The following is a 24056-nucleotide window of genomic DNA, read 5'->3' on the forward strand; positions in this document are numbered from 1 at the left end:
CAGGCATGCGCCACCATGCCCGGCTAATTTTTTTCTATATATATTTTTAGCTGTCCATATAATTTCTTTCTATTTTTAGTAGAGGTGGGGTCTCGCTCTTGCTCAGGCTGGTCTTGAACTCCTGAGCTCAAAGGATCCACCCACCTCGGCCTCCCAGAGTGCTAGGATTACAGGCGTGAGCCACCGCGCCCGGCCTGGAGATATATTTTTGATTGTTATGACTGGGGGGCCAGAGCTTGCTACTGGCATGTAGTGGGCAGAGGCCAGGGATGCTGTAAATACCCTACAATGCACAGACAGCCCCTGTCACAGAGAATTATCTGGTCTAAAATGTCAATAGTGCTGTAGTTGACAAACTCTTGTGTTACAGGTACAGACCATGGGCAGAACGAATATGTCAGGGAAAATATGCGAGAACTGTGACTGGGGATGGGTGGGGTGTGATAAAAGGCCCGTGTGGATTAATGGGTATAAGTATACAGTTAGGTAGAAGAAATAAGACCTAATGTTCTATTGAACAGTAGGGTGATTATAGCTAACAATAATCTACTGTGTATTTAAAAATAGCTAGAAGAGAATAATTCCAATGTTCCTAGCATAAAGAAAAGATAATGTTTAAGGTGATGGACATCCCAATTACTCTGATTTGATTTTTAAATATATGAATGTATCAAAATATCATATGTACCCTCAAAACATGTACATCTATTACATATCAATAAAAAAGAAATTAAAAAAATATTCTGAAAAAAAGGCTCATTTGGTTGGGCTCAAAAATGGATCTTTGATATTCTTGTTAAATGAGGCTTACATACAATTATAGAGGTCTAAGGACAGGACTAATGGTTTACATTGTTAAACTTGTGTCCCTACCAGACCAAAGGCCTGTTGTGCTGTATGAACTAATATTTTTTAGGAATCTTGTAATCACTTTCATGGTATTTTTTGTTTTAAAAGCATTGCTTTGTGAAGTGTAAACATTCAAAATATAGTATACTACAATTTTTGTGTTACTGTTTTGGCAACTTCTTACTTTTAAATATGCTCCAAAATAGAGATTTAAATATACCCCACCCGCCAAAATGGAAGAGGCCTGGCACTCACAATCTCTAAGAGGCTCAGTGAATTGCAACAGAAGTAGTGGTCAAAACAATAAGATACATAATAATCAATTGGCATTTATTGTACTTAGCCACGACTGTTCTAAATACCCTACTATCACCTTTTAAAATCCTTCCCCAAACCGTATCAGGACACACCATTATTATTCCCATTTTACTGGCGAGGAAACTGAGGCACGGAGCAGTTAAGGATGTTGCTAAGGCCACGCAGCTATTACACAGTAGGACCAGGCAGTTGGGCTTCAGAGCCCTCTTATTTAGAGGAAAAATATATTTTAGGTGGCTTGCCTACATTAGCGCACACCCGCTCTCCACCCTTGCTCGCCCACAGCCCAGCGCCGTGCAAGCCCGGGCGCCCAGCTCCTACCCGCGGGGCGGCGGGCGGCGGCGGGGCTTCCCCGTGTCACCGCCCCCGGGGCGGGGCAGCGGGTGGGGCGAGGCGGAGGGCTCCGGTGCCCCAGGTGGCAGTGCTCCGACGCGTGGGTGCGCGCTAGGCGGCAGCAGCGGGCGCGGAGCGGGGCGCGGCCGCTGCGCGGTCCCTCTTGGCGGGGTCGGCGGCCGGGGCGGGGCGCGGCGCTCCGGCTCTGGGCAGTAGCAGCTGCGGGAGCCGCGCGGGAGGAGCAGGATGGCGGCGGCGGCTGCGGGCGAGGCGCGCCGGGTGCTGGTGTACGGAGGCAGGGGCGCGCTGGGCTCGCGATGCGTGCAGGCGTTCCGGGCCCGAAACTGGGTAATGCGGGGCGCTGCCGAGTCTCCGCCAGGACGGCGGGCAGGGTGGTGTTTGGGGGCCACGAGGTTTTCAGGTGCAGCCGGGAGGCAGCCTGGTTAGGCAGGTGGAGGTCCCTGTGCACCCCTGATGGTGCTTGCACGTGCAGGCACGGGTTTGCACAGCGATTCCTGTCCCCGAATGCGTGCGCACGCCGGGCCCGCCTAGGTGCGGGGCCTTTGCTCCGCAAGAAGAGTGGTGGTGCACGGCGCTTCCTCGGCCTCCGGCAGGCCCAGAGAGTCCAGTAGGACTCTGGAGAGAATTCCAAAGCGGGAGGTAGTGAAGCTGGGGTGAGGGAGCAGGGAGCGAGAATGCAGAAGGAAGAATCTGGAATGGGACTGCCTGGCCCGGGTTACTAGTCCTATGACCGCATATCAATTGCTTAACACCCTCAAACCTCAGTTTCCCCATCGGTAAAATGGGAATAATGATAGCCATGGCCATTTGTCTTCCCATTTATAGCTATGATTTGAGAAATTGCAACAGACCATATGGCCAGCAAAGCCTAAAATAATTAGTATCTGGTCCATACAGAACCTTTGCTGACCACTGGTGTCTCTAGAATTGCAGAGTTTGGCTTTTAAAGGTGAGCGAGGAGGAGGAAGCGGAGTGTTTGGAGGCAGAATGGGCTGGGATGGGACACAGTTGTGGGGTAGGCTGGCCAAAGCCAGATGTCCCTGTAAGGAGTGTGAGAGGTCACTTGCTAGTTACTTTCTCTAGTGGGATTTCACGTAAGTGTCTTAATCTGTCTGCGCTCCCTCCATTTTTGGGTGTGGATCTTCAAAGGAATGACAAACTGTCTCTTGACCAAAGCAATTGTCTCCTTCGCTCCAGTGGGTCGCCAGCATCGATGTGGTGGAAAATGAAGAGGCCAGTGCTAGTGTCGTTGTTAAAATGACAGACTCATTTACCGAGCAGGCTGACCAGGTAATTCCAGAAAGGCCCTCCAAACACTGTGGTAGGGGAGCCCTGGGAAGGGCTGTCCACTGGTTATGTGTTCTTCCTTTTTTTTTTCAGTGATTGTTTCTCTAATTATGAAAGTCATTTGTGTTCACTGAGGAAAATATGGAAAAGTGAAAAAAATACAAATATAAATTATATAATCATTTTGAGTTAGCTCACAGTTAACATTTTGGCCTATTTTCTTGTCTTTCCTGTGCATAGTATATGTTATTACTTTTACAGGTTGAGGTAATTTTGTATTAATATTTTATATTTTATGATCAAATTTTTTTTAACTTAAATAGTTCTCCAGATTACTTAAAAAACCTCTTGCAGGCCGGGCGCGGTGGCTCACGCCTGTAATCCTAGCACTCTGGGAGGCCGAGGTGGGCGGATCGTTTGAGCTCAGGAGTTCGAGACCAGCCTGAGCAAGAGCGAGACCCCACCTCTACTAAAAAATAGAAAGAAATTATATGGACAGCTAAAAATATATATAGAAAAAATTAGCCGGGCATGGTGGCGCATGCCTGTAGTCCCAGCTACTCGGGAGGCTGAGACAGGAGGATCGCTTGAGCTCAGGAGTTTGAGGTTGCTGTGAGCTAGGCTGACGCCACGGCACTCACTCTAGCCTGGGCAACAGAGTGAGACTCTGTCTCAAAAAAAAAACAAACAAACAAAAAAAAAACAACCTCTTGCAAATGCATAATTTTTCCTTTTATGAATTGGCCACAATTTACTTAGTTTCTATTTAGTGTACCTTTAAGTTTGTGTGTGTTTTACTATTATCAAGAATGCTGTGATGGACATCTTTGTCTACGTATCTAATTATTTAGGATACAGTCTCAAAAGTGGAGTTATCTAGTTCAAAGCATGAACACCAACAAAATAGGTTGTCTTTAATTACAAAATTATATGCATATTATAAAATAAGAAGTCCAATAAAACTATAGAAATATATAGGTAAACTGTGAAATACTGCTTTTTCTCCCTAACCCAACATAGTGTCACTCCCCAGAAGGAAGCACTGTTAACAATTTGATGGATGTGTTGCTACAAATATCTTAAGTAGTTCTTCCTTTCTTGAGGAGTCCTTGCAAAGAGCTGCCTAGAGGACTCTGGTTTTTTTTTTTTTTTTTTTTTTAAAGAGATGGGTCTTGCTATGTTGCCCTGGCTGGACCTGACCATCTGGGCTCAAACTATCCTCCTGCCTCAGCCTCCTAAGTAGCTGGGACTACAGGTGCAAGGGACCACACCTGGCTGTTTAATGGTTTTTATGCCAATGCTCCAGCCCACATTCCCAAGGAAAACTCCATGTCATGCTTTGTGTGATGTACCATATTTTCCCAGCCACTCAATGAGGCAGGCAGGCAGGCAAGCAGGTCATATTATAGCTGTGAAGACAGGGTTGCAGAGACTAAGTGACATGGCCAACAAGCTTGCTGGTGGTGGAGTTGGGAGCATGAGTCTCCTCCTAACACAAACTTTACTAAGTTCAGGTGCCACTTGGTCTGTAAGTGGGCCTACTTTTCATTTAGTTGTGCTCTCTGTAGTGATCTTAATTAACAGTTCTGGATGTGTTACGGTGCTTGGCTATTTTTATGACAAATTTTCAAAATTTTAAAAATGACACATGTATGCTCTAGAAAATACAGATAAGCAAAAAGAAGTGGGAAATAATTTATAGTTCCACCATATAGCTAACCTTTTTTTTATATTTCTTTCCACTCAATCTCCCCAAAACATACATGTATAAATCTAGAAATGTTAAAAATGAAACTGTGAGCATAACTATGCTACTCATTTGCTCTTTCTGAAGCGTCACTTTGACATAAGTTAGAATATAAAAGCCAGATGATTTACTCCAGAACATATATTGTTGTTGTTCTTACTTTTCTAAATATGGTCCTAGTGTTTCCTACACCAAAATGATACAGATTGGCTTTACTGAGTTTAACAGTAAAAGCTGACGTGGCATCGTTAGTTGCCAGGCACCATTCTAAGTGCTTTGTTTACATTAATGCACATAGTCTTTGTAACACCCCCAAAAACAAAGTTTCAAATTTTATGCCCCTTTTAAAAATGAGGATGCTGAGGCACAGAAAGGCCCTGGCGTTTGTCCAAGGTCAAGCAGGTGGTAGGTGGCATAGCCAGGTTTGATGGCTGTGCTCTTAACCACTGTGCTAAGCTGCCTTGAAACAGAATAGCTTCATGTGAATAAAGGAATAAAAGCCAAAACTAAGCAGAAGGGTGGTGTGGAGAGCAGCAGCCCTGCCAGGTGTGGTCCATGTAATCAGTGTCTCCTCAGTGTCTCCTCTGCTCTGGTTAATTGCAGGTTTCCAGTATCCGTGTGGGTTTTTGAATGTGGAGGTTGTCCCCACCTGAGACTTGATGATAGAGTGCTTCTGTAAGACAAAGAGTGAGAAATGCCTAAGTTTTTATAAACTGAGCTTTTAAAATTCCTATTTCTTTCCACTCTTCCCCTCCCATTCAGAATTTCTGAACGAACAACATGACATTCATTTTTGTTGTAAAATCGGGGAGAGAAGTGATAGACTAATATAATGTTGCTGCTGAGAGGGAGGTAGAGTCTTGATTTAAGTCTTAAGAAGGTTGATCTTTTTTTTTTTTTGAGACAGAGTCTCACTCTGTTGCCTGGGCTAGAGTGAGTGCCGTGGCGTCAGCCTAGCTCACAGCAACCTCAAACTCCTGGGCTTAAGCGATCCTACCGCCTCAGCCTCCCGAGTAGCTGGGACTACAGGCATGTGCCACCATGCCCGTCTAATTTTTTCTATATATATTTTAGTTGGCCAGATCATTTCTTTCTATTTTTAGTAGAGACGGGGTCTCGCTCTTACTCAGGCTGGTCTCGAACTCTGACCTTGAGCGATCCACCCGCCTCGGCCTCCCAGAGTGCTAGGATTACAGGCGTGAGCCACCGCACCCGGCCAAGAAGGTTGATCTTAATGAAGCCATTGGGAGGCGTCACCACAGCCATTCCAGAGAAATATGGAAGAGGCGTGGCCGATGGCCAGAATCGCCTGTCTTGCCAGACTATTCTTTTAATAAATTATAACAAGAGGGCATGGATATATTTTCAATGCTTTAAAATTTCAAACAAACATAGAAGTAGAGAAATCTTTAAAACGAACCCCCATGTACTCAATATTTACCAACATATTGCCATTGACTGTATTTTTTCTTGCTGTTGATTTTTCCTATAATTTTTCTTTGGCATTTTCTTTGGAGTTGCAGTTAAAGAGATTTTTGAATTGGGAGGAGCATAGAATTGATCATCTTAGATTATGATTCTGTGATTTGTGAAGAAGCCTGGAAAGGAATACCAGAATGTTAGCTGTGGGCAGTGAAGCTCTAGGTGATTTTTTAAAAAACCTTTTCCTGTTTTTCTTTATTGTTTTGTTTCAGGGGGTGCTTATGCCCCCACATTTTAGAATGTTTATAAGGAGACTCTAGATTGCTTTATAAAAATCACACTGAAATGTAGTTGGGCTTCACTGTCCAAAATGCACGTCAGAGATTTGTCCTCCATCTAATTTTCAAAGTGTTAATTGCTGGGTACTATAAATTGACTTAAAAAGAAGAGAAGAAGAATCCGAGGTATCTGTAAAGAGCTAGCCTATGTTGGTTTACCTTACAGTTTATGCATCTTTTTGTTCCTGTGTTCAAGGTGACTGCTGAGGTTGGAAAGCTCTTGGGCAATGAGAAGGTGGATGCGATTCTTTGCGTGGCTGGAGGATGGGCGGGAGGCAGTGCCAAATCCAAGTGTGAGTCCCCTCCGGAGTTAATCATTCATGCCGCCCTGCTCTTTGTCCAGCTGACAGGGATCGGGTATAGACTAGGTGTCAGGCCAACTGTTTTTCTGTGAATCTCCCAGAAACTTTACAATAGGTCTGTGAGCTAGCGATTAACTCCCCCATTTTACAGATGAAGCAGAAATTTCCCATGGAGGCGGTGAGCAGAGGGGGACATTGAGTTTGAAGTTTCAGGTGGATGCAAAATGAAATCAGTGTGGTTTCTGCCCAAGCCTCAAAGGCTAATTCAGGCATTGGGGGATGTGTAGGAATTGGAGAGATCATTCCGAAGGTCAGAAGAACTCAAAATTGCGCTTTTACTAAAGCTGATTACGTTTTTCAACTTTTTGTTATGAGCATTTTTAAACATACCAGAAAAGTTGAACAGTTCAATGAACCCCCGTACACCCTTCATCTAGATTCAGTAATTGTTAACGTTTGCCACACTTGAGATCTCTTGCTTTCTTGTGTGTGTGCACTGTGTGTATTGTTTGGTTAACCTTCTGAAAGTAAGTTGACACTTCACCATATTTCAGCACGCATCTCCCAAGAATAAGCCCATTCTACATTATCATGAAACTGCTATACCTAAGAAAATTAGCAGTAATCCTGTAACGTTAATGATACTCAATCCACATTCCTTGTCTGTTTATAGTTGTCTTTTTCCCTAAACATATTCCACTCAAGGTATATACACTGCATATTATGTTGTTGTAGTTTTTAGTCTTTTTTTTTTTTTTTTGAGACAGAGTCTCACTCTGTTGCCCAGGCTAGAGTGCCGTGGTGTCAGCCTCGCTCACAGCAACCTCAAACTCCTGGGCTCAAGCGATCCTTCTGCCTCAGCCTCCCGGATAGCTGGGACTACAGGCATGTGTCACCATGCCCAACTAATTTTTTCTCTATATGTTTTTAGCTGTACATATAATTTCTTTCTATTTTTAGTAGAGATGGGATCTGGCTCTTGCTCAGGCTGGTCTCGAACTCCTGACCTCGAGCGATCCTCCCACCTCAGCCTCCCAGAGTGCTAGGATTACAGGCGTGAGCCACCTCACCCGGCTGTTTTTAGTCTCTTAATCTAGAATTTTTTTGCCCCATGATAAGACTTTTTGGTGAGTCCCAGGCAGTTTTCATATAGAATGTCTCACATTCTGAGTTTGTCTGAACATTTCTTTTTAAGGTATTGTTTGACTTGTTCCTCCAGCCCTGGCATTTCCTGTGAATTGGAATTTAGGTCCAGGAACTTGATTAGATCCAAATTAAATAGTTTTGAGGCCAGACTTCTTTCCGAGTGATGGTGTGTACTTCATGTTACACCACACTGGAGGCTCAGCTTGTCAGATTGCCCTGCCCATGGAGATGCCAAATCAGATGTTCGGTTGAAGCCGTCACTGCCAGACTTCCATTGTAAAGCTACATTTTCTGTTTGCAATCATAAGTTAAGTGTCTGTGGGATGGCACTTTGGTATCTGTGTAGATATCCTAGTCTCCAAATACTATTCACCAAGTGGTTTTAAGCATCCATTGATAATCCCTGCCTGATGCAGTTATTGTATGTGGGGTTGGAAAATAGTAGTTTTCTAATTTTATCATCCCTTCCACATTTATTAGCCAAAGGCATTTAAAAAGAAAGTGAAATTCTGTGAACTACACTTAAATGTAAGATTGGTATTTTGTGGGATCAGGTTGGAAAAATAGCCTAATAACCTTTTCGTGTATTTTGGGAGAAAAAGGTGATGAATGTGGATCCATCAATTTTTTTTCTGGTCTTTTTTAGCAGGGAAATGCAATACCTTGGTTCTTTCCTACTGATCCCTGCTCCTATATCAGGAGGCCACTCTTTCTGTTTTTTTTTTTTTTTTAGACAGATTCTTGCTCTTGTTTCCTGGGCTAGAGTGCCGTGGCATCAGCCTAGCTCACAGCAACCTCAAACTCCTGGGTTTAAGCGATCCTCCTGCCTCAGCCTCCCCAGTATAGGTGGGACTACAGGACTACGAGCATGAGTGACCATGCCCAGCTGATCTTTTCTATTTTTAGTAGAGACAGAGTCTCGCTCTTGCTCAGGCTGTTGTTGAAACTCCTGACCTCAAGTGATCCTCCCTCCTTGGCTTCCCAGAGTGCTAGGATTACAGGCGTGAGCCACCGCGCCTGGCTGGCCATCCTCTCTGTATCACGGGGTTCTACATGCCCTGTGAGTTGCCCAGTTGATGGAGTGATGTATGTTACCACTTGTTTTTCCTTATGTTTCTGGCAAAGCCAGAGAGTTACAAAAAGTGTGAAATGGTTATTTCAGCTCTCTTTTTAAAGAGTCTTTAAAGCTGGCATTAAACTTTCAACTACAAAAAAGGTAGCTCTGTAAAAGTCCTCTTTACGGCCATATAGTAATGGTCCCTTGGATATTTATCACGGGGAAAACCTGATGTATTAGATAGACATAGAGGTTCTTATTACAAATCTGATCCTTCATAAAGTAAAACAATCTTTGAATTAAAGCCAGTCCAGCAAATCAGTTAACTCCAGATTTATTTACTAAAAGTTATTGGCTAAAATTTTACCAGTTTGCATGTAAGGAAGCTGAGACTCAGGGGATCATGTGGCCTGGATTTGTACCCGTGTCTGTCTGACCACCGAGCCCCATGCTGTTTGTATCAGACCTTGCTGTAGACAGGGACTGGGGACCTGGGGACCAGGAGGGGCTGGGAAGGCTTCTTGAGTGTAGGGCTGTGTGTGTTGAGCTCGCCTTTTGGTTTCTTTCCTGGGAATGCTTAGCCCACATGTTTTCTCACTCAGCTCTCTTTAAAAACTGTGACATGATGTGGAAACAGAGTGTGTGGACGTCGACCATCTCCAGCCACCTTGCTACCAAGCACCTCAAGGAAGGAGGCCTCCTGACCTTGGCTGGTGCAAAGGCCGCCCTGGATGGGACTCCTGGTAAGCCTTTATTTCCCCATCTGTGAAATGGGAAAGCTTCACCTTGCTTACATGGGCTCCTGGGCTCTTCTGTGGGATGAGGACTGCTAAAGCCCTTTGCCCTCTACGGTGCTTTATGGATGGATGGATTTTGCTTCCTTTAAAGCCTGAATCTTTTTAGAGAGAGGAATTCTGATTTCTTGATTTGCATCTGTCCTCATGTTCATGGCGGTTAAGGAACTCAGCAATCTGGCACCTCCCCCATCTGGTTAATTTATCCATGATCCACCCAGGAGTGAATGGTATAATATTAATAGGTATTAATTAGTTAATAAACACGTATTATTATTATCACATTGTATCCAAGTGTCCCAGGGAAGCAGCTGGAAATAGCATAGGCTTTAGAATAGGAGAGGCTGGGGATGGATTCTTCACCCTAGATCTGTGGCCTTGAACCAATTCTTTGATCTCTCTGACCAAATTTCTGCTATAGTTTCCTTAATTGTGAAGTAACGACAGTAATATCTAACTTGAAGAGTAGCTGTAGAGCCGTAGAGGTGTTGATGTGTAGAAAATGCCCACCACATGGCAGGCACCAATAAATGGTAGGTCTTACTATATTCATAGTAAGTGGTAGGTCTTATTCACTGTTCAAATTTCACATACATTTTCATTTTAATACTGAGGTCAGCATTATTATTATTATCTTTTTCAATTTATAGTTTAGGAAACTAAAACTTAGAGAGTTAAGGAACATGTCTAGGTTTATACAGTAAGTAAGTTGCAAACTTACTTTGAGTCAAAACCCTGATCATGTCCAGATTGTATGCTTTTCCCATTACATCATGAAGACCCAAGTTTCCTTTGCATTTTTTTACTCCCTGCATTAGTTTGCTAGGCCTGCCAATGGGTGGCTTAAGCAACAGAAATTTATTTTCTCGCAATTCTGAAGGCTAAAAGTCTGAGATCAAGATGTTGGTTTCTTCATTTGGTACCTTTTTCCTTGGCTTGTAGATGGCTGCCTTCTCTCCGTCTTCACTTGGTCTTCCCTCTGTGCATGTCTGTGCCCTCATTTCCTCCTCTTATAAGGACACAGGTCATTTTGGATTAGGCACCCACACCCTACCCCCTCCGCCATGAGCTCATTATAACTGAATTACATGTTTAAAGACCACGTCTTCAAATACAGTCACATTCTGGGATACTGGGGGTTAGGCCTTCAACCTGTGAATTTTGGTGAGATACATTTCAGCCCATGCCCCTCCCTTTGGGATAGGGCTAAAGGTATTTTAGTGAGAGGTTGAGGGGACAGCAGAGAGAAGCAGAAAGTATCTACTTCCCCTACCTAATTTAAACTCTTCTTCAAACAAATGGGAGCTCTTTTTGGACCTCTTTAGTAAGTGGTAGAGACTCTGGGCACCTTCTCAATTTTTTTTTTTTTTTTTTTTTGAGACAGGGTCTCACTGTGTTGCCCAGGCTGGTCTGGGACTCCTGGGCTCTGGTGATCCTTCTGCCTGAGCCTCACTAGTAGCTAGGACTACAGGCCTGTGCCATTGCACCTGGCTCTACCTTCTCAATTTTACTGTAACTCTCTGAACTGTGAAGCTCTAATTAACAATTTCTTGCCACTCATTTTCTTCTTCCATCTTAGAGCATGTGATTTTATAAGTCCATGGCATTGGAATAATTAAAGCTTTGTAAATGTTAGGTGTCTGTCCAGTTGAGATCTGATTTTTGTCAAAGGTGACACATAGCAGAGACTCTAGAAAGTAAATAGAGAAATGAGTCATAGCTTGACATTTAAAAAACAAAACGCTAGGACTGAAAGACTAATTTTCCTAAAGGACAAAACGGTCTCCTACTTTCCTTTGGTTTGTAAGTATCCTTCTTGCTTTACATTTTTGGATAGTGATTAAGGGTTGCAGGCTCCAGAATCATACAGGGTGGCCTTCTGTTGGGGCTCTGCCACTTCCTGTGACACATTTGGCAAATTAACCTCTCTGAGCCTCCGTTTTGTCATCTGTAAAAATGAGGATAAGTAATAATGTCACCTTTATATGGTGGTTGTGCCTCGTAAATTTCTTAGTGGATGTAAATGGCCTAGAAATGTATTACAGAGTCAACAGTAAATGTGAACTATTATTATTGTTTACTCTATGCTTATTTTACCAACTCCTGCCTTAGATATTAATAAGTTTGTTCATCTTTAAAATCCCAGGTTGGATGTTATTAAACTAATTTGAGTCATGAGACCTTTTAACTTTGCTGCAGACCCCAGAAAAATCTGGGAAATTGATCTATAATTTGAAAGCAAACAATAAATCAGGCTGAATAGTCCCTCAAACTCAAGTTGATCTGTTCAAAAATGGAAAGTTTTTCGCTCAGGAAGGTACTGAGAAAATCCTCACCCTCTTATTTCTAAGGTTGTATTTGTGGACTGTCTTCCATGGGATAAACTGTATTAAAATGATGGTGATTACTTTTGTTTACCATTAAAGCATCTGTGTTCTGTGACTGGAAAATCGGTTTTTAGGGACCACATTGATCATTTTATAATTCGGAAGTGTTTACCTTCTCAGTAAAATAAACTTTTTTTATATCTTGCAAATGATCCTCCTCCCATATGTGTGGCCCGGGGAAGATGTCGTTCTGTCGGATTAAGCCATTAGGGTTGCTGGTTGCTTGTCTCTTTTCCTTCCTCAGGTTTCCTGCTCTTGTGCTGTTCAGTTGGAATGAAGAGAGAGCCCTGGGACTTTGCTGAGGACTGGGGCCGGATTACTGAGCATTTATGCCCTGGTTTATTTAATCACTGAAGAGTTTGTTATCTTTTTAGACTACTACTGGCTTCCTGCCCTCTGATTAAACAGAGAAGCCAGCAATGGTGAAATATTCTTGTGCTTCTAAATAACTTTTTGAGGCCTGGGCTCTCTTTTGCAATTTGAGGTTGTTGATGCAGTTTTGTGACTGGTTCCTCGGCTGGGTTGTGATCCCTGCATCTCCCCCTGGACTTGTGATGGCTCCACAGCTATTGTACTTTCCACAACGTGTGAGCTGGTGGTTTGAAGGAGGCTGCCAGCCTCTAGAAGAAAGAGGGGTGTTCAGCAGGAGGAGAGGTTTACGGTGATTATCCATTCCTTTCTTTCTTTTTTTTTTTTTTTTGAGACAGAGTCTCACTCTGTTGCCCAGGCTAGAGTGCCATGGCATCAGCCTACCTCACAGCAACCTCAAGCTCCTGGGCTCAAGCAATCCTCCTGCATCAGCCTCCCGAGTAGCTGGGACTACCGGCATGCCCCACCATTCCTGGCTAATTTTTTCTATTTATTTTTAGTTGTCCAGCTAATTTCTTTCTGTTTTTTTTTTTTTTTAGTAGAGACAGGGTCTCGCTCTTAACCAGGCTGGTCTCGAACTCCTGACCTCGAGCGATCCTCCTGCCTCCCAGAGTGCTAGGATTACAGGCGTGAGCCACCGCGCCCGGCCTCCATTCCTTTCTTATTGCTGTGATAGCAGCATTTAGTGAGCAGCTGCAGTGGCGTGTCCAGAGGGGGAACATAAAGAGGAGAGAGACTCCATCCTGCCATGTGCCTGTGGTGCCTGAGGGGTAGATGGAAACATACCCTACTAAAAGGCAGCCCTTGCTTCAGTCAGTAAATATTCATTGACGAGTGGGAGGAAAGGAGGACTAATAGGTAGCATGTATATGTGTGTCAAAGTTTGCTCAAATGGTACACCTTAAACACGTTCAAGTTTATTGTATTTCAATTGTACCTCCGTAAATTTATTAAAAAGATAGAAATATTTTTATGGATTTACCTCCTAAGTGCTAGGCTTGCTGGGCCAAACTCTGTATATGCTTATTTTGTCACCAGAGGTACTTGTAAAGTAGGTGCTATCATTGTCCCTTGATTACAGAGAAGAAAACCAGAGTCCAGTGATTTTAGGTGACTTGTCTGAGACCCCTGAGCTAGTTAGTAGCAGATTGGTCTGAATGGTAGATGGATTGATTGACTCAGTAATCGTGTTAAGTGCCTGCTCTGGCAGCAGAGGTGCAGAAGACTGTGCTGAATTAGGGTCTAAGCAGAATGCACTGTGGGAGCAGAAGGGAGAGGTGATTCCACGTCTGGGAAGGTTTTGTGGAGGGACTGATTCGAGCAGGGTCTCGGAAAAGGATAGGTAGGACTTTTTTTTTTTTTTTGAGACAGAGTCTCACTCTGTTGCCCAGGCTAGAGTGAGTGCCGTGGCATCAGCCTAGCTCACAGCAACCTCAAACTCCTGAGCTTAAGCAATCCTCCTGTCTCAGCCTCCCGAGTAGCTGGGACTACAGGCATGCACCACCATGCCCGGCTAATTTTTTTTTATATATATATTTTTAGCTGTCCATATAATTTCTTTCTATTTTTAGTAGAGATGGGGTCTCGCTCTTGCTCAGGCTGGTCTCCAACTCCTGAGCTCAAACGATCCGCCCACCTCGGCCTCCCAGAGTGCTAGGATTACAGGCGTGAGCCACCGCGCCCGGCCGATAGGTAGGACTTTCACAAGTAGAGCTTAAGGGAAAAGGTGAGAGGCAATGAATTATTTTTTTTACTTAAATAATTTTATTCGTTGGTTTTTGAATTGTAAAACTAACCAGTGCATGTAGTAAAAGTTCACATGGTATTAAAAGAAATACAAGACTCCCTCCGACTGGAAACCCTGATCCGACCAGCACTGCCTCCCGGGCCCAGCCACAGTTAAGGCTTCTCACGTGTCCTTCTGGAAGTATTGTGTGCATGTTCTGCTGTGCACACACATCACACTTGTATATTCACATGTTTTAAGAAAACAACCACCACAATTTTATGGCTCTATAGAGACTTTTCTGTGCCTTGCTCTTTTCATTTCATCATAGATTATTACTTAAAAGTTAGTTTGTCTGGAATATTGAAAAACTAATGAGTTACTGGGAAGCATTTACATACTTTCAATGATACAGTACTCCCAGTTTGTCCTTTAATTCCCACAGTTTTTGTGGGCCCACCACTGGATTAAGCTCCGTTACCCACGCTGGAGGAACTCACCTGTTGCTCTTTCCTAATATCAAGGAATAAAATATTTATGGAATGTCACATTTGGGATTGGGGATATACTGGCAAACAAAGCAATGAAAATCTCTGCTTCTGTAGAACTTACGTTCTTCTGGGAGTGAAAGAGCCTGTTAGCGTTTGTGCCATGTTTCTGTTGCCTTCAGGGAACCCTGAGACTAGGCTGTTGGTCCCCCATTTAGCAGGGATGAAGCAGAGGGTGAAAGAGCTGCGTGCCCAAGTCACAGTGGTGCAGAATCCTGGGTTCGAAGGCCTGGCCTTGAATTCCAGATCCTGGGTTCTTTCTCATGTGCTGTGCCCCTTGTCCAGGCAGCTGCCTTGCATTTCTTTATATTTCTAACACTGAGTCAAGGATTCCCAAATAGCAGAGGCTGACATGGGATGGGGCAAGTGGGGTTTTTTTGTTGTTGTTCTTTTTAGTTTTTTGTTTTTTGCCATCTTGCTCTGTTGCCTGGGCATGAGTGCAGTGGTGCGATCATAGCTCACTGCAGTCTCCAACTCCTGGGTTAAAGCGATCCTCCTGCCTCAGCCTCCCGAGTAGTTGGGACTATAGGCAGATACCACCGTGCCTGGCTGATTTTTTTATTTTTTGTGGAGGTGGGGTCTCCTTATTGCCCAGGTTTTCAAACTCCTGGCCTCAAATAGTCCTCCCGCCTCAGCCTCACAAAGTGCTAGGATTACAGGCGTGAGCCACCACGCCTGTTCTTAAGTGGTGTTTTGATGCCTGGGAGCAGGTGGACCCTGGCGGCCCCCTTCCAGGTGTGGGCTTTGTAGGTAGATCAGCAGGTGGGCATGATAGTGCTAAGGCCCATATTGTCACCATCCCAGTCATGACAGAGTAAACAGGCTTTCCTCCCATCGCTGATAAGGAAAGAGATGCCCTAACAGGCAGAAGATGCCTGCTTGATAAGGAGAGAGATCAGGCATTATAATGTGAATAACAACAAACTGGGTAGGAGAGTGGGAAAAACATCCTTCCTGGCCCAGTCACTGGGAGAACATCTCCCAGGCAAGGCGCTTAGCAAAGCCCCTCATGCAGCAGGCTGGGCTCCCCTGTCCCGGTCAGATGCTATGTGCACTTGCCATGGTTTCCAAGGCCCTTTCCTGGATATGATCTCCTTTGATCTTCAGCACAGCCTTGAGAATAAATGGAGATCTGAGCTACGGATGCAGGGGGTGCCCCAGTGAAGGGAGGAAGGCTCCCTGAACTCGCAAAGTGGGTTTTGGCTTTGTGCTGGAAAGAATTTTAGAACGAACTAACTAGTGACAGAAAGTTTATTGAAATAGAGACAGACAACAGATCCTACTCCATTGACAGAGTAGGGGTCCTTTCCCAAGCAGGAGGGGGACCCCTTACGGGGCAATGGTAACATTTTTACATGTTCAAAAACCCATTAGGAAACAGCTGTACGTGACCAGCATTTTCTGTGGTCAGGCCATAAAGGTTAATCATAAACTGCTGTCACAGAAAGGCAAGCACACACTGTTTGTAGGGCATCCAGCTTAGTGATTCATTCATCCTCAGGTGGTCCAGACCCGCAACTTGCTGGCGACTTCCTTGTTCAGGGTGGTCAGGGTCTGGTGTGAGCAGAGATGGCCGCACTCAGGCTCTCTTCTTCCTTTCCTGCCTTATCCCTGCCTTATTGCACTGCCATTTACAGATGGAAGAACAGGCCCGGGGAATCTTTGATTTTTCTGGTGGTCGGTAAAGCAGGAATTAGAGCCCCCACTTTCTGAATTTCGTGTCCAGGATACTTTCCACTATTCCTTAGTGCCATCTGAGGAAAAAGAATTGCCAGTGACTGCACCAAAGTTGTGAATGACAGTAATGACCAGGATTAACTGCTCAGCGTTCAGTGCTCAGCACTGTGCTAAGGGCCTTTACGGTATTTTATTCGATCCTTATATTACCCTTAGGATTTGGGGTTGTCATTCCCATTTTATGGAATGGAAAACCAAAGATCCCAAGGTTAAATAGCCTTGCCCGGAGTCAGTCAGCTCTCAAGCAACAGAACCTGGACATGTAGCCAAGTAGTTGGATTTTAGGGCATGTTACTGTTAACGGAAAAGAAGCCAAACTGTAAAATAATTTAAAGAGGTTTATTCTGAGCCAAATTTGAGGACCATGGCCTGGAGCCACACCCAAGAAGCCTTGAGCAAGTGGACTCGCTGTGGCTGGGTTACAGTTTGGTTTTATACATTTCTGGGAGACAGGAATTAGAAGTAAAGACATAAATCAACACACAGAAGGCCAGAAAAGGTGGGACATCTCAAAGTGAAGGCTTACAAGTCATAGGTGGATTTAGGGATACTTTAGTTGACAAGTTAGGCTTTGTCCAAAACACCAGGAATCAGCAGAAAGGAATGCTTGAGTTAAGATAAGGGTCTTCTGTCTTTTATGTGGTGCTATACTGGATTCAGGGTGGGAAGTAAACCGCATAATAAAAGCCTGTTTACTGAGGTTTTATCACTTGTAGGCATGACTCACCAGGCCCCCTTAGAAAGGAATTTTTTTGGGCAAAGAAGAAGATCAGAATTCAGTCCTCATTACTTTTATTAATTTGATGGGAAACATTCACTGAGAACCTACCCTGTGCCAAGGATATACCCAGAATTCAATACTTTATCTTCCAGTGCTAGAATAAGAAATGTATTTGGTCTTTTTCTCTGGTTCCTGGTTCAGAGCTCCTAAAATCTTTGGAATTTCCTGAGTGAGGGGAGAGTCTTTTGTTATGCATAATGAGCTCCTTTGGGTCACCTATGATTTATGCTACTGAGGTGACTTAGGGTAGGGCCCCTAGATAGCCCAGGATGGGGCTGCTCCCTGGGAGGATCAGGTGGTAAGAAGGTTGGAACTGGAAGGGAAGGGGGGCTGGAGATTAAGTCCAGTAAAAGCACTTGATGAGCTTCTGGGTTGGCGCACACTTGGCGGTGCTGGGGGAGTGTTGCTGGGGAGAGTTGTGTGCCTGCAGAGGGCGTGGAAGCTCCGTGGCCACCCCCTTTCTTAATCTGCCTGTGCATCTTTCCACCTGGCTCTTCCAGAGTTGTTTCCTCTATGATAAACCAATAAATGTAAGTAAAGTGTTTGCCTGAGTTCTTTGAGCCATTTGAGCTCATTATTGAACCTAAAGAGGGTTCAGTAATTGAATATTGAACCTAAAGAGGGTGAGAAGCCCTGATTTAGAGCTGGTTGGTCAGAGTACAGGTATCCAGGGACTTGTGCCTGGGGTCTGAAGTAGGGGCAGCCTTGTGGGACTGGGCCCTGAAATCTGTGGAATGTGACACTAACTACCTGGAGTTGGAAGTGAATTGTTGGATGCCCCGTTGGTGTCTAGAGAATTAGAGAATTTGGTTGTTAGTGTTGGAAAACAGCCCAAGCCCATTTTACAGATGAGCAACTGAGGATTAGAGAGATTTAGGGAACTTGCCTAGGATTTCTTTAACAGTAAGTTGAGGAGCTGAGATTTGAACGTGTGTAGCTTGACTCCAAAGCCTGCACTCCAAGTGGCTGCTCCATGTTGCTGTCCCATTGAGCACCTCTGTGCGCAGGGTGCACGTAAGCAGTTAGCGATAGAAGGGTTCTGAACCCAGTTCTTGCCTGGGCTTTAACCTCATGATTGGCTTGGGTACAAATCTGTGTGCGAGCCAGAGCACATTACTCAACCTGTCTGAGCTGTGCTTTCCTAAGAATAAAAATAAGATCAATCTCATGGCTTTTGTGATAAATATTAAGTGGTAGGTGAGTGGTCGGTGCACGCGAAATGTCATGTTCCTTCCGCTTTCTCTCCATAAATGTCCATCCTTCTTTTCTTCCTGGCTTCCTCTAGACCCTGAAATGCTGTACTTTGGATACACTGCTGGCCTCTGTGAAGCCTGTGCTCATGGAAACTGGCCAGAGGCCACTACCCTCTGCCCACCTGTTCCCACTCCCTCTTTCTCTTTGCTCACTGTCATCTTTTGGTCGTGGCTGGTGAGGGTGTCCTGCCTGAAGGAGGAAGCCAGGCGCAGCTGTTTACAAGTTTTCGGGGAACAGAGATACTTAGAAGAAGGTTGCATGTCCCTGCATCTCTCTGGCAGCCAGTGATCACCGAGCTGTCTTCTCCCCGTTTCCCAGGGATGATCGGGTATGGCATGGCCAAGAGCGCCGTCCACCAGCTCTGCCAGAGTCTCGCCGGGAAGAACAGCGGCCTGCCGCCAGGGTCTGCCGCAGTTGCGGTGCTTCCGTAAGTGCTTGGGGGTCTCCCGGCAGCTGCTCACCTCTGCCCCACTGCCAAGGGTTAACGTCTATCTGAAAGTCACTTTCCGTTAGGGACTTGTGTGTGCCATCACCTTGGGCTCTGAAATTCACCAAAGGCCCTTAGGATACTTGTCTTAGACTGTTTGTGCTGCTATACAGAATGCCTTAGACTGGGTAATTTACAAACAGCAGAAATGTATTGCTCACAGTTTTGGAGGCTGGGAAGTCCAACATCAAGGCACCAGCAGATTGGGTGTCTGGTGAGGGGCCCTTCCTCTACAGAAGGCGCCTTCTGTTGTGTCCTCACATGACAGAAGGGACAAAAGGGCTCCCTCCAGCCTCTTTTGCAAGGGCACTAATCCCATTCATGAGGGCAGAGCCTCATGACCAATAGCCTTGTAAAGGCCCCACCTCTCAACACTGTCACATTACAGATTGTGTTCTGCATATGACTTTGGGGAGGACGTACTCAGGCCATAGCAATACTCGTTCAGGATTTGGGTTATCCTGGGCTGTCTAGGGTGGTTGGTTGGCTGGTGGGATGAGTCTGTCTTTTTTGCCTGTTTCTTTTTTTCCCCCCACCCTCCTTACTTCCTTTAAAAGTAGTCTACACATTTTATTTTATTGTATGTAGTTCTGTCTTTCAAGTCATCGTAAGGTCTGTGTGTGTGCGTGTTGTGGGGTGTGCTGGCAGTTTGGGGGAAGGTGTGTGGGAGGACATGGGAAGCTGTGGGGGGCGTTTCTATCTGTGATCAGGAAGACAGTCCCCCGTCAGCAGTCCCACGTGGGGGCAGCTGCTTTGGAGGGTGAGGCCTTCCTTCTCGCTGGAAGGATTCTAGCACCAGCGGGCTTATCTCTTGCCTGTGGTCCTATGAAGGGACATTGGGACCGTCCTTGGGAAATTCATATCTGACTTCATACACATCTGAATTCTGTATTCTCTTGCTGAAAATCTTAAGGTTTCATTGAAACTAGCCACATATTTAAAAATTTAATATTCCAATATTCCCATATTTAGAGGAATATTATTACACTCAGATCCTTAGAAATGAGTCTGCTGTATGTTAGGGAGGGAATGAGGACTTAGCAACAAACCAGTTTACTTCAGTAAGGACTGTATTTTAAAAAAGGCGAAATGTATCTCCTTGCATTTTGTTCTTGTTTTGCCTGAAGGGTGAGTCACAAAGTGTTTTATTAAATTATGCTCAGATGTGGTCTTTGTCAATGTGGACAGCTCCCTGGTCTCTCTCTGCTTATCCTCCTGTCTGATCTTTCCACGTAAATGTCACCCTCGGTGCCAGAGGCTCACAGTGGCCACGCTGTATGTTTACATTTTCCTGGCCAAGGAGGACGGGGCACCTGTTATTATACAGGTACTGCACGAATGACAGGCTTATCTGTGTGCATTGCAGGGTTACCCTGGACACGCCGATGAACAGGAAAGCAATGCCGGAAGGGGACTTCAGCTCCTGGACACCCTTAGAATTCCTAGTCGAGTGAGTATTACAGTCATGTCAGTGACTAAGCAGCTTCCAGCCCCTGTTCTCTGCCCACTGTGGGCTAGAGATTGAGCTCGGCTCTTGGATTATCAACTTGGGTGGTCTTGAGAGGTTTCTGGGCCTCTGAGGATATATGGCACGTCAGTTGGAGTCTGGGGGTAGCTGAACTTGGAGACGGGCAACAGAGTGGAGGGGCCCGTAGTGCCAACATGAATCCTGGCTCCATCAGTCACCCGCCGGCCACACTGAGCTCTAGGCCTCAGTTTCCCCGTCTGTATAATGAAGCCTGTAACAGTTGTTGGGAGGATTAAATGTGGGAGTGTGTGCCCAGCCCTTGGCACGATGTTTGACCCATGGCCACTGCTCAGGGAACCTCAGCGCCTGATCGTGTCTTTATCGCGGTAACGAGGCGTGGCTGTGTGGGAGTAGGACACGAGGTGGAAGGGCTGGGGACCACGTGTCTGGGTCAGTGCTGAGCCACAGACCCGCAGACGGTGGGCTTTGTTTTCCAAACCCTATTTGCCCGTTTGTGAATATGGGTGGCACTTGAAAGCTCACCGGAGAAAGAATTGACTTACTGTTTTGTGTTTGCCTAGATGCCAGTTCCTCACCCCTCTGTTTAGTAAGCATGTATTCATCGAGCTCCCACTACAGGCCAGGTGCTGCGCTCGGCCCTGGGGACAGGGTGATGAGTAAGACTCGGTCTCCTCTCCCACAGAGCAGGTGTGCCAAGAGAGTTGAGGAGATGACTTCACCCCCAGTGCCCGTGTATCAGCTGCTTTGATGACTATGAAATATTTGCAAAGTTTGGGATGTGCTTCTAGCCTGATGTTACAATCTCATTTAAATTAAATTGGGAGAAATCTGTGGCTTGTACTTTATGTTTGAAACAAGTACTCACATAGAACTTTGCTATGTGCCAGGCACCACTCTAAACTTCGTAACTATTATCTTATTTAATGCTCACAGCAAACTCTCTGAGAGAGGTGCTGTTTTCCTTATTTAAGGTTTGGGGACTTAGGGGCATGGCAGGGGGCTAAGTCACTTGCTTGAGGTCACGCTGCAGAGCTAGCGTCTGACCCAGGTAGTGCGGCTGCAGAGTCTGTGGTCCTAACCAGTGTGGCGACAGTTATTTTTGCCTGTGCCAGGAATCGTGCTTACTGCTTGATTTGCAGAAAAAAATTTGAAGTTGTGAAAGAAACGAAGCTTAGAATTGAGCTTGCATTTGAATTTCATTTTAAAGGCCAGTGCTCCCAAGAACACTGGAGACATTCATCGAAGACCGAGACTCTAGAGAGAATATCTGGGCTTCCGTGTCTGAATTGTGCGGAGTCACAGACCCAGAGAGGGTGGGCTGTCACAGGCATCCTTTGTTCTAGAAATCGCATTCACCCATTTGTGGCATTTGAAGACTCACCAGACAAGTTGGCATAAAGTTTGCTTTGAAATGTCTGTGAGCACATCACCTTGAAGTCTGTGGTTAGAATGGTTAGTGGGTGTGCTCGCTCACCCACTCCACGCTGCTGAAGCGGGTGAAGGAGAAGTGAGACAATTTAAAACATGTGAAACTAGCACACAAACCCCTGCACATCCCTACGGGACTGGTCTCTTTCAGAGCCTTCCCTAGCTGATCTCCGCCCTGCCCCCAGAGATGGGGCCATGACATATGACGGCACTTCGGGAGTTTTAGCAACGCTTTGTTTTTTGAGCCCCTGTACTTCCCTTGGCTTGTCCAACCCCCAGAGTGGGAACCCAAATGATGGGACCGTTGAACATCAGCTCTGTCCTAGAAGGTTAGAGATTAGCACTGAAGAATTTCCCAAGAACTCCTGAGTGCTTTCCAATTAAAGAAGGTCCCAAGTCCCAGCTGGTGAATTGTCAAAGTGGATAGTGTACTCAAACATAAATGTTTTGTTTTTAAAAATTACCAACTGCTTGTTGTTATTTCTTGGGAATTTGTTGTACCCTTTTTAATTGCCGTCTTAGAGGGGGTCTTCCCGACTGCCTCAAGCGGGGTTAGTCACTCTTCTCACAGAGTCGTGAAATGCCCCCATTACTGTATTTATCATATTTTATTGTAATAGTCTGGTTTTTGTATCTGTTTATTGCTTTGCACAACTGTGGGTAGTTTATAAATGTTTGCTAAAAAAAAAAGAATTTCTTCTCTTTTAAATTTCTGAGAAGGTAACATAGCAAAGTATAAAGTATTGTGCATATGTCTGTCTCTTACAGTTAACTAATTAAAAGCTTTTTTAATCACTTAAAATCATAACACTATGTCATAAAGAATTCCAGCAATGCAGAAAAATACAAATATGAAAGTAAAGGCGTGCCAAGTCCCGCCACTCAGCAGTTAGAATGAGTTTCGCTACTGAGCTCACTGGGGACCCGGGTGTGTGTCCAGCGTGCCTGTGGCATTTTCACAGCTGCTGCTGTGCCTCCCCGTCACCACCCCCGCCCAAGGCCATTGATGTGAATGTAAGCATGTGCCAGATTTTTGCTTTGACAGTGCGAAACGTCTCTTCTTTGTTCTAGGACCTTCCATGACTGGATCACAGGGAAAAACCGGCCAAGCTCAGGAAGCCTAATCCAGGTGGTAACCACGGAAGGAAAGACGGAGCTTACCCCGGCATATTTTTAAGACTCATCTCTGTGCCTGCGAGGGGCCTGCTGGAAAAGTCACTAACCTATCTCAGCGTGGCCTCATCTGGGCCTGCGTTTTCTGTAATTCTGTTCGTGGTACGAGATAGAAAGTCCTATTTTTCTCTCACCTAATGTGCATTTGCTCTCCTAGGGTAGGGTAATATGTTTATGTGAAATCAAAACGTGTGAATGGAGGCCTTCAGAGAGCATCCGCCAACCTGTGTTAACCAGTAGGGAGGCCTCTGAACAGCCCCAGCTATCCTGGTGTCGTGTCGGATTGCTTTTGAGACGATCTGTCCTGGACAGTGGCTGTCTTCTCCACTGGTTCAGGGATTGTTTGGTACTGGGGATGTTTTGAGGGCCGAGTTATGCTTATGTCATAGATGTAGTTTTTGCAGCCTTGAATTAAATTGCCTTAAAACTCCTTTTGTGGCGTAAGCAAGATCCCATGGACTTTGTCCTGATGCCCTTTTCCTGTGCAGTTGCCAAGTGTCCCCTGGCCTACAGTTCAATTGCGAGAGAACTACTTGTGAGCATTTGGAGTGTTTTTTCCTAATAAATGCATTTCATTTATTGTGTTGTCTTTTTAAATCAACTCATATCTTACAGTGGTCATACGTGAGTTTACTAGAATCATGGGCTGCTGGAGATCTTTTAATCTGCTGTTCTAGAAAGGGGGGGATTTAAATCCTGAAATAAGTTGTTTCAACACACCAACATGGGCCCAAACTGTCTTGGACGATATTGGAATCTGAGGGTGGTGGGATGGCCCTGTGCGTTTAGAAGCAAGCAGCCTTCCACGTGATCGATACAGGCTGTCCTGGCTGAGCACTAGTGATCTAATCTAACCTGGTCACTTTACAGATGAGGAAACTGAGGCCCAGAGAGACACTTGGCATTGCCAGTAATGGTAGAACCAAGCCTAGAATCTCAGTTACCAGATGCCTGCTGTCTATAAAGGCCTTGTATTTTCTTTCTTCTTCTTTTTTTTTTTTTTAGTGAGGTGATATTCACATAACATAAAATCAGCCATTATAAGGTGAGCAGTTGAGTGGCA

At 45.1% G+C, this 24056-nt stretch overlaps 1 protein-coding gene across 3 annotated transcripts in view; it reads left to right on the forward strand.

Moving 5' to 3' along the window:
- Positions 1-1614: 1614 nt before the first annotated feature.
- The window catches only part of QDPR (quinoid dihydropteridine reductase), a 200746-nt gene continuing 178304 nt past the window's right edge, over positions 1615-24056 (forward strand). The window contains exons 1-7 of one of the 3 annotated variants that reach the window (XR_011236170.1): positions 1616-1848; positions 2719-2811; positions 6512-6608; positions 9423-9563; positions 18735-18843; positions 20270-20353; positions 22892-23092. Coding sequence is in view for 2 of the 3 variants with exons in the window: in XM_069494125.1 (XP_069350226.1) it covers positions 1747-1848; positions 2719-2811; positions 6512-6608; positions 9423-9563; positions 18735-18843; positions 20270-20353; positions 22892-22997 (732 nt within the window). In the remaining variant the exon portion in view is untranslated. Of the gene's footprint in view, positions 1849-2718; positions 2812-6511; positions 6609-9422; positions 9564-18734; positions 18844-20269; positions 20354-22891; positions 23573-24056 lie in introns of those variants that run through there. The other 2 variants (XM_069494125.1, XM_069494126.1) reach the window with 2 other exon arrangements.

The sequence above is a fragment of the Eulemur rufifrons genome, chromosome 19 (genome assembly GCF_041146395.1).
Source record: "Eulemur rufifrons isolate Redbay chromosome 19, OSU_ERuf_1, whole genome shotgun sequence".
NCBI lineage: Eukaryota > Metazoa > Chordata > Mammalia > Primates > Lemuridae > Eulemur > Eulemur rufifrons.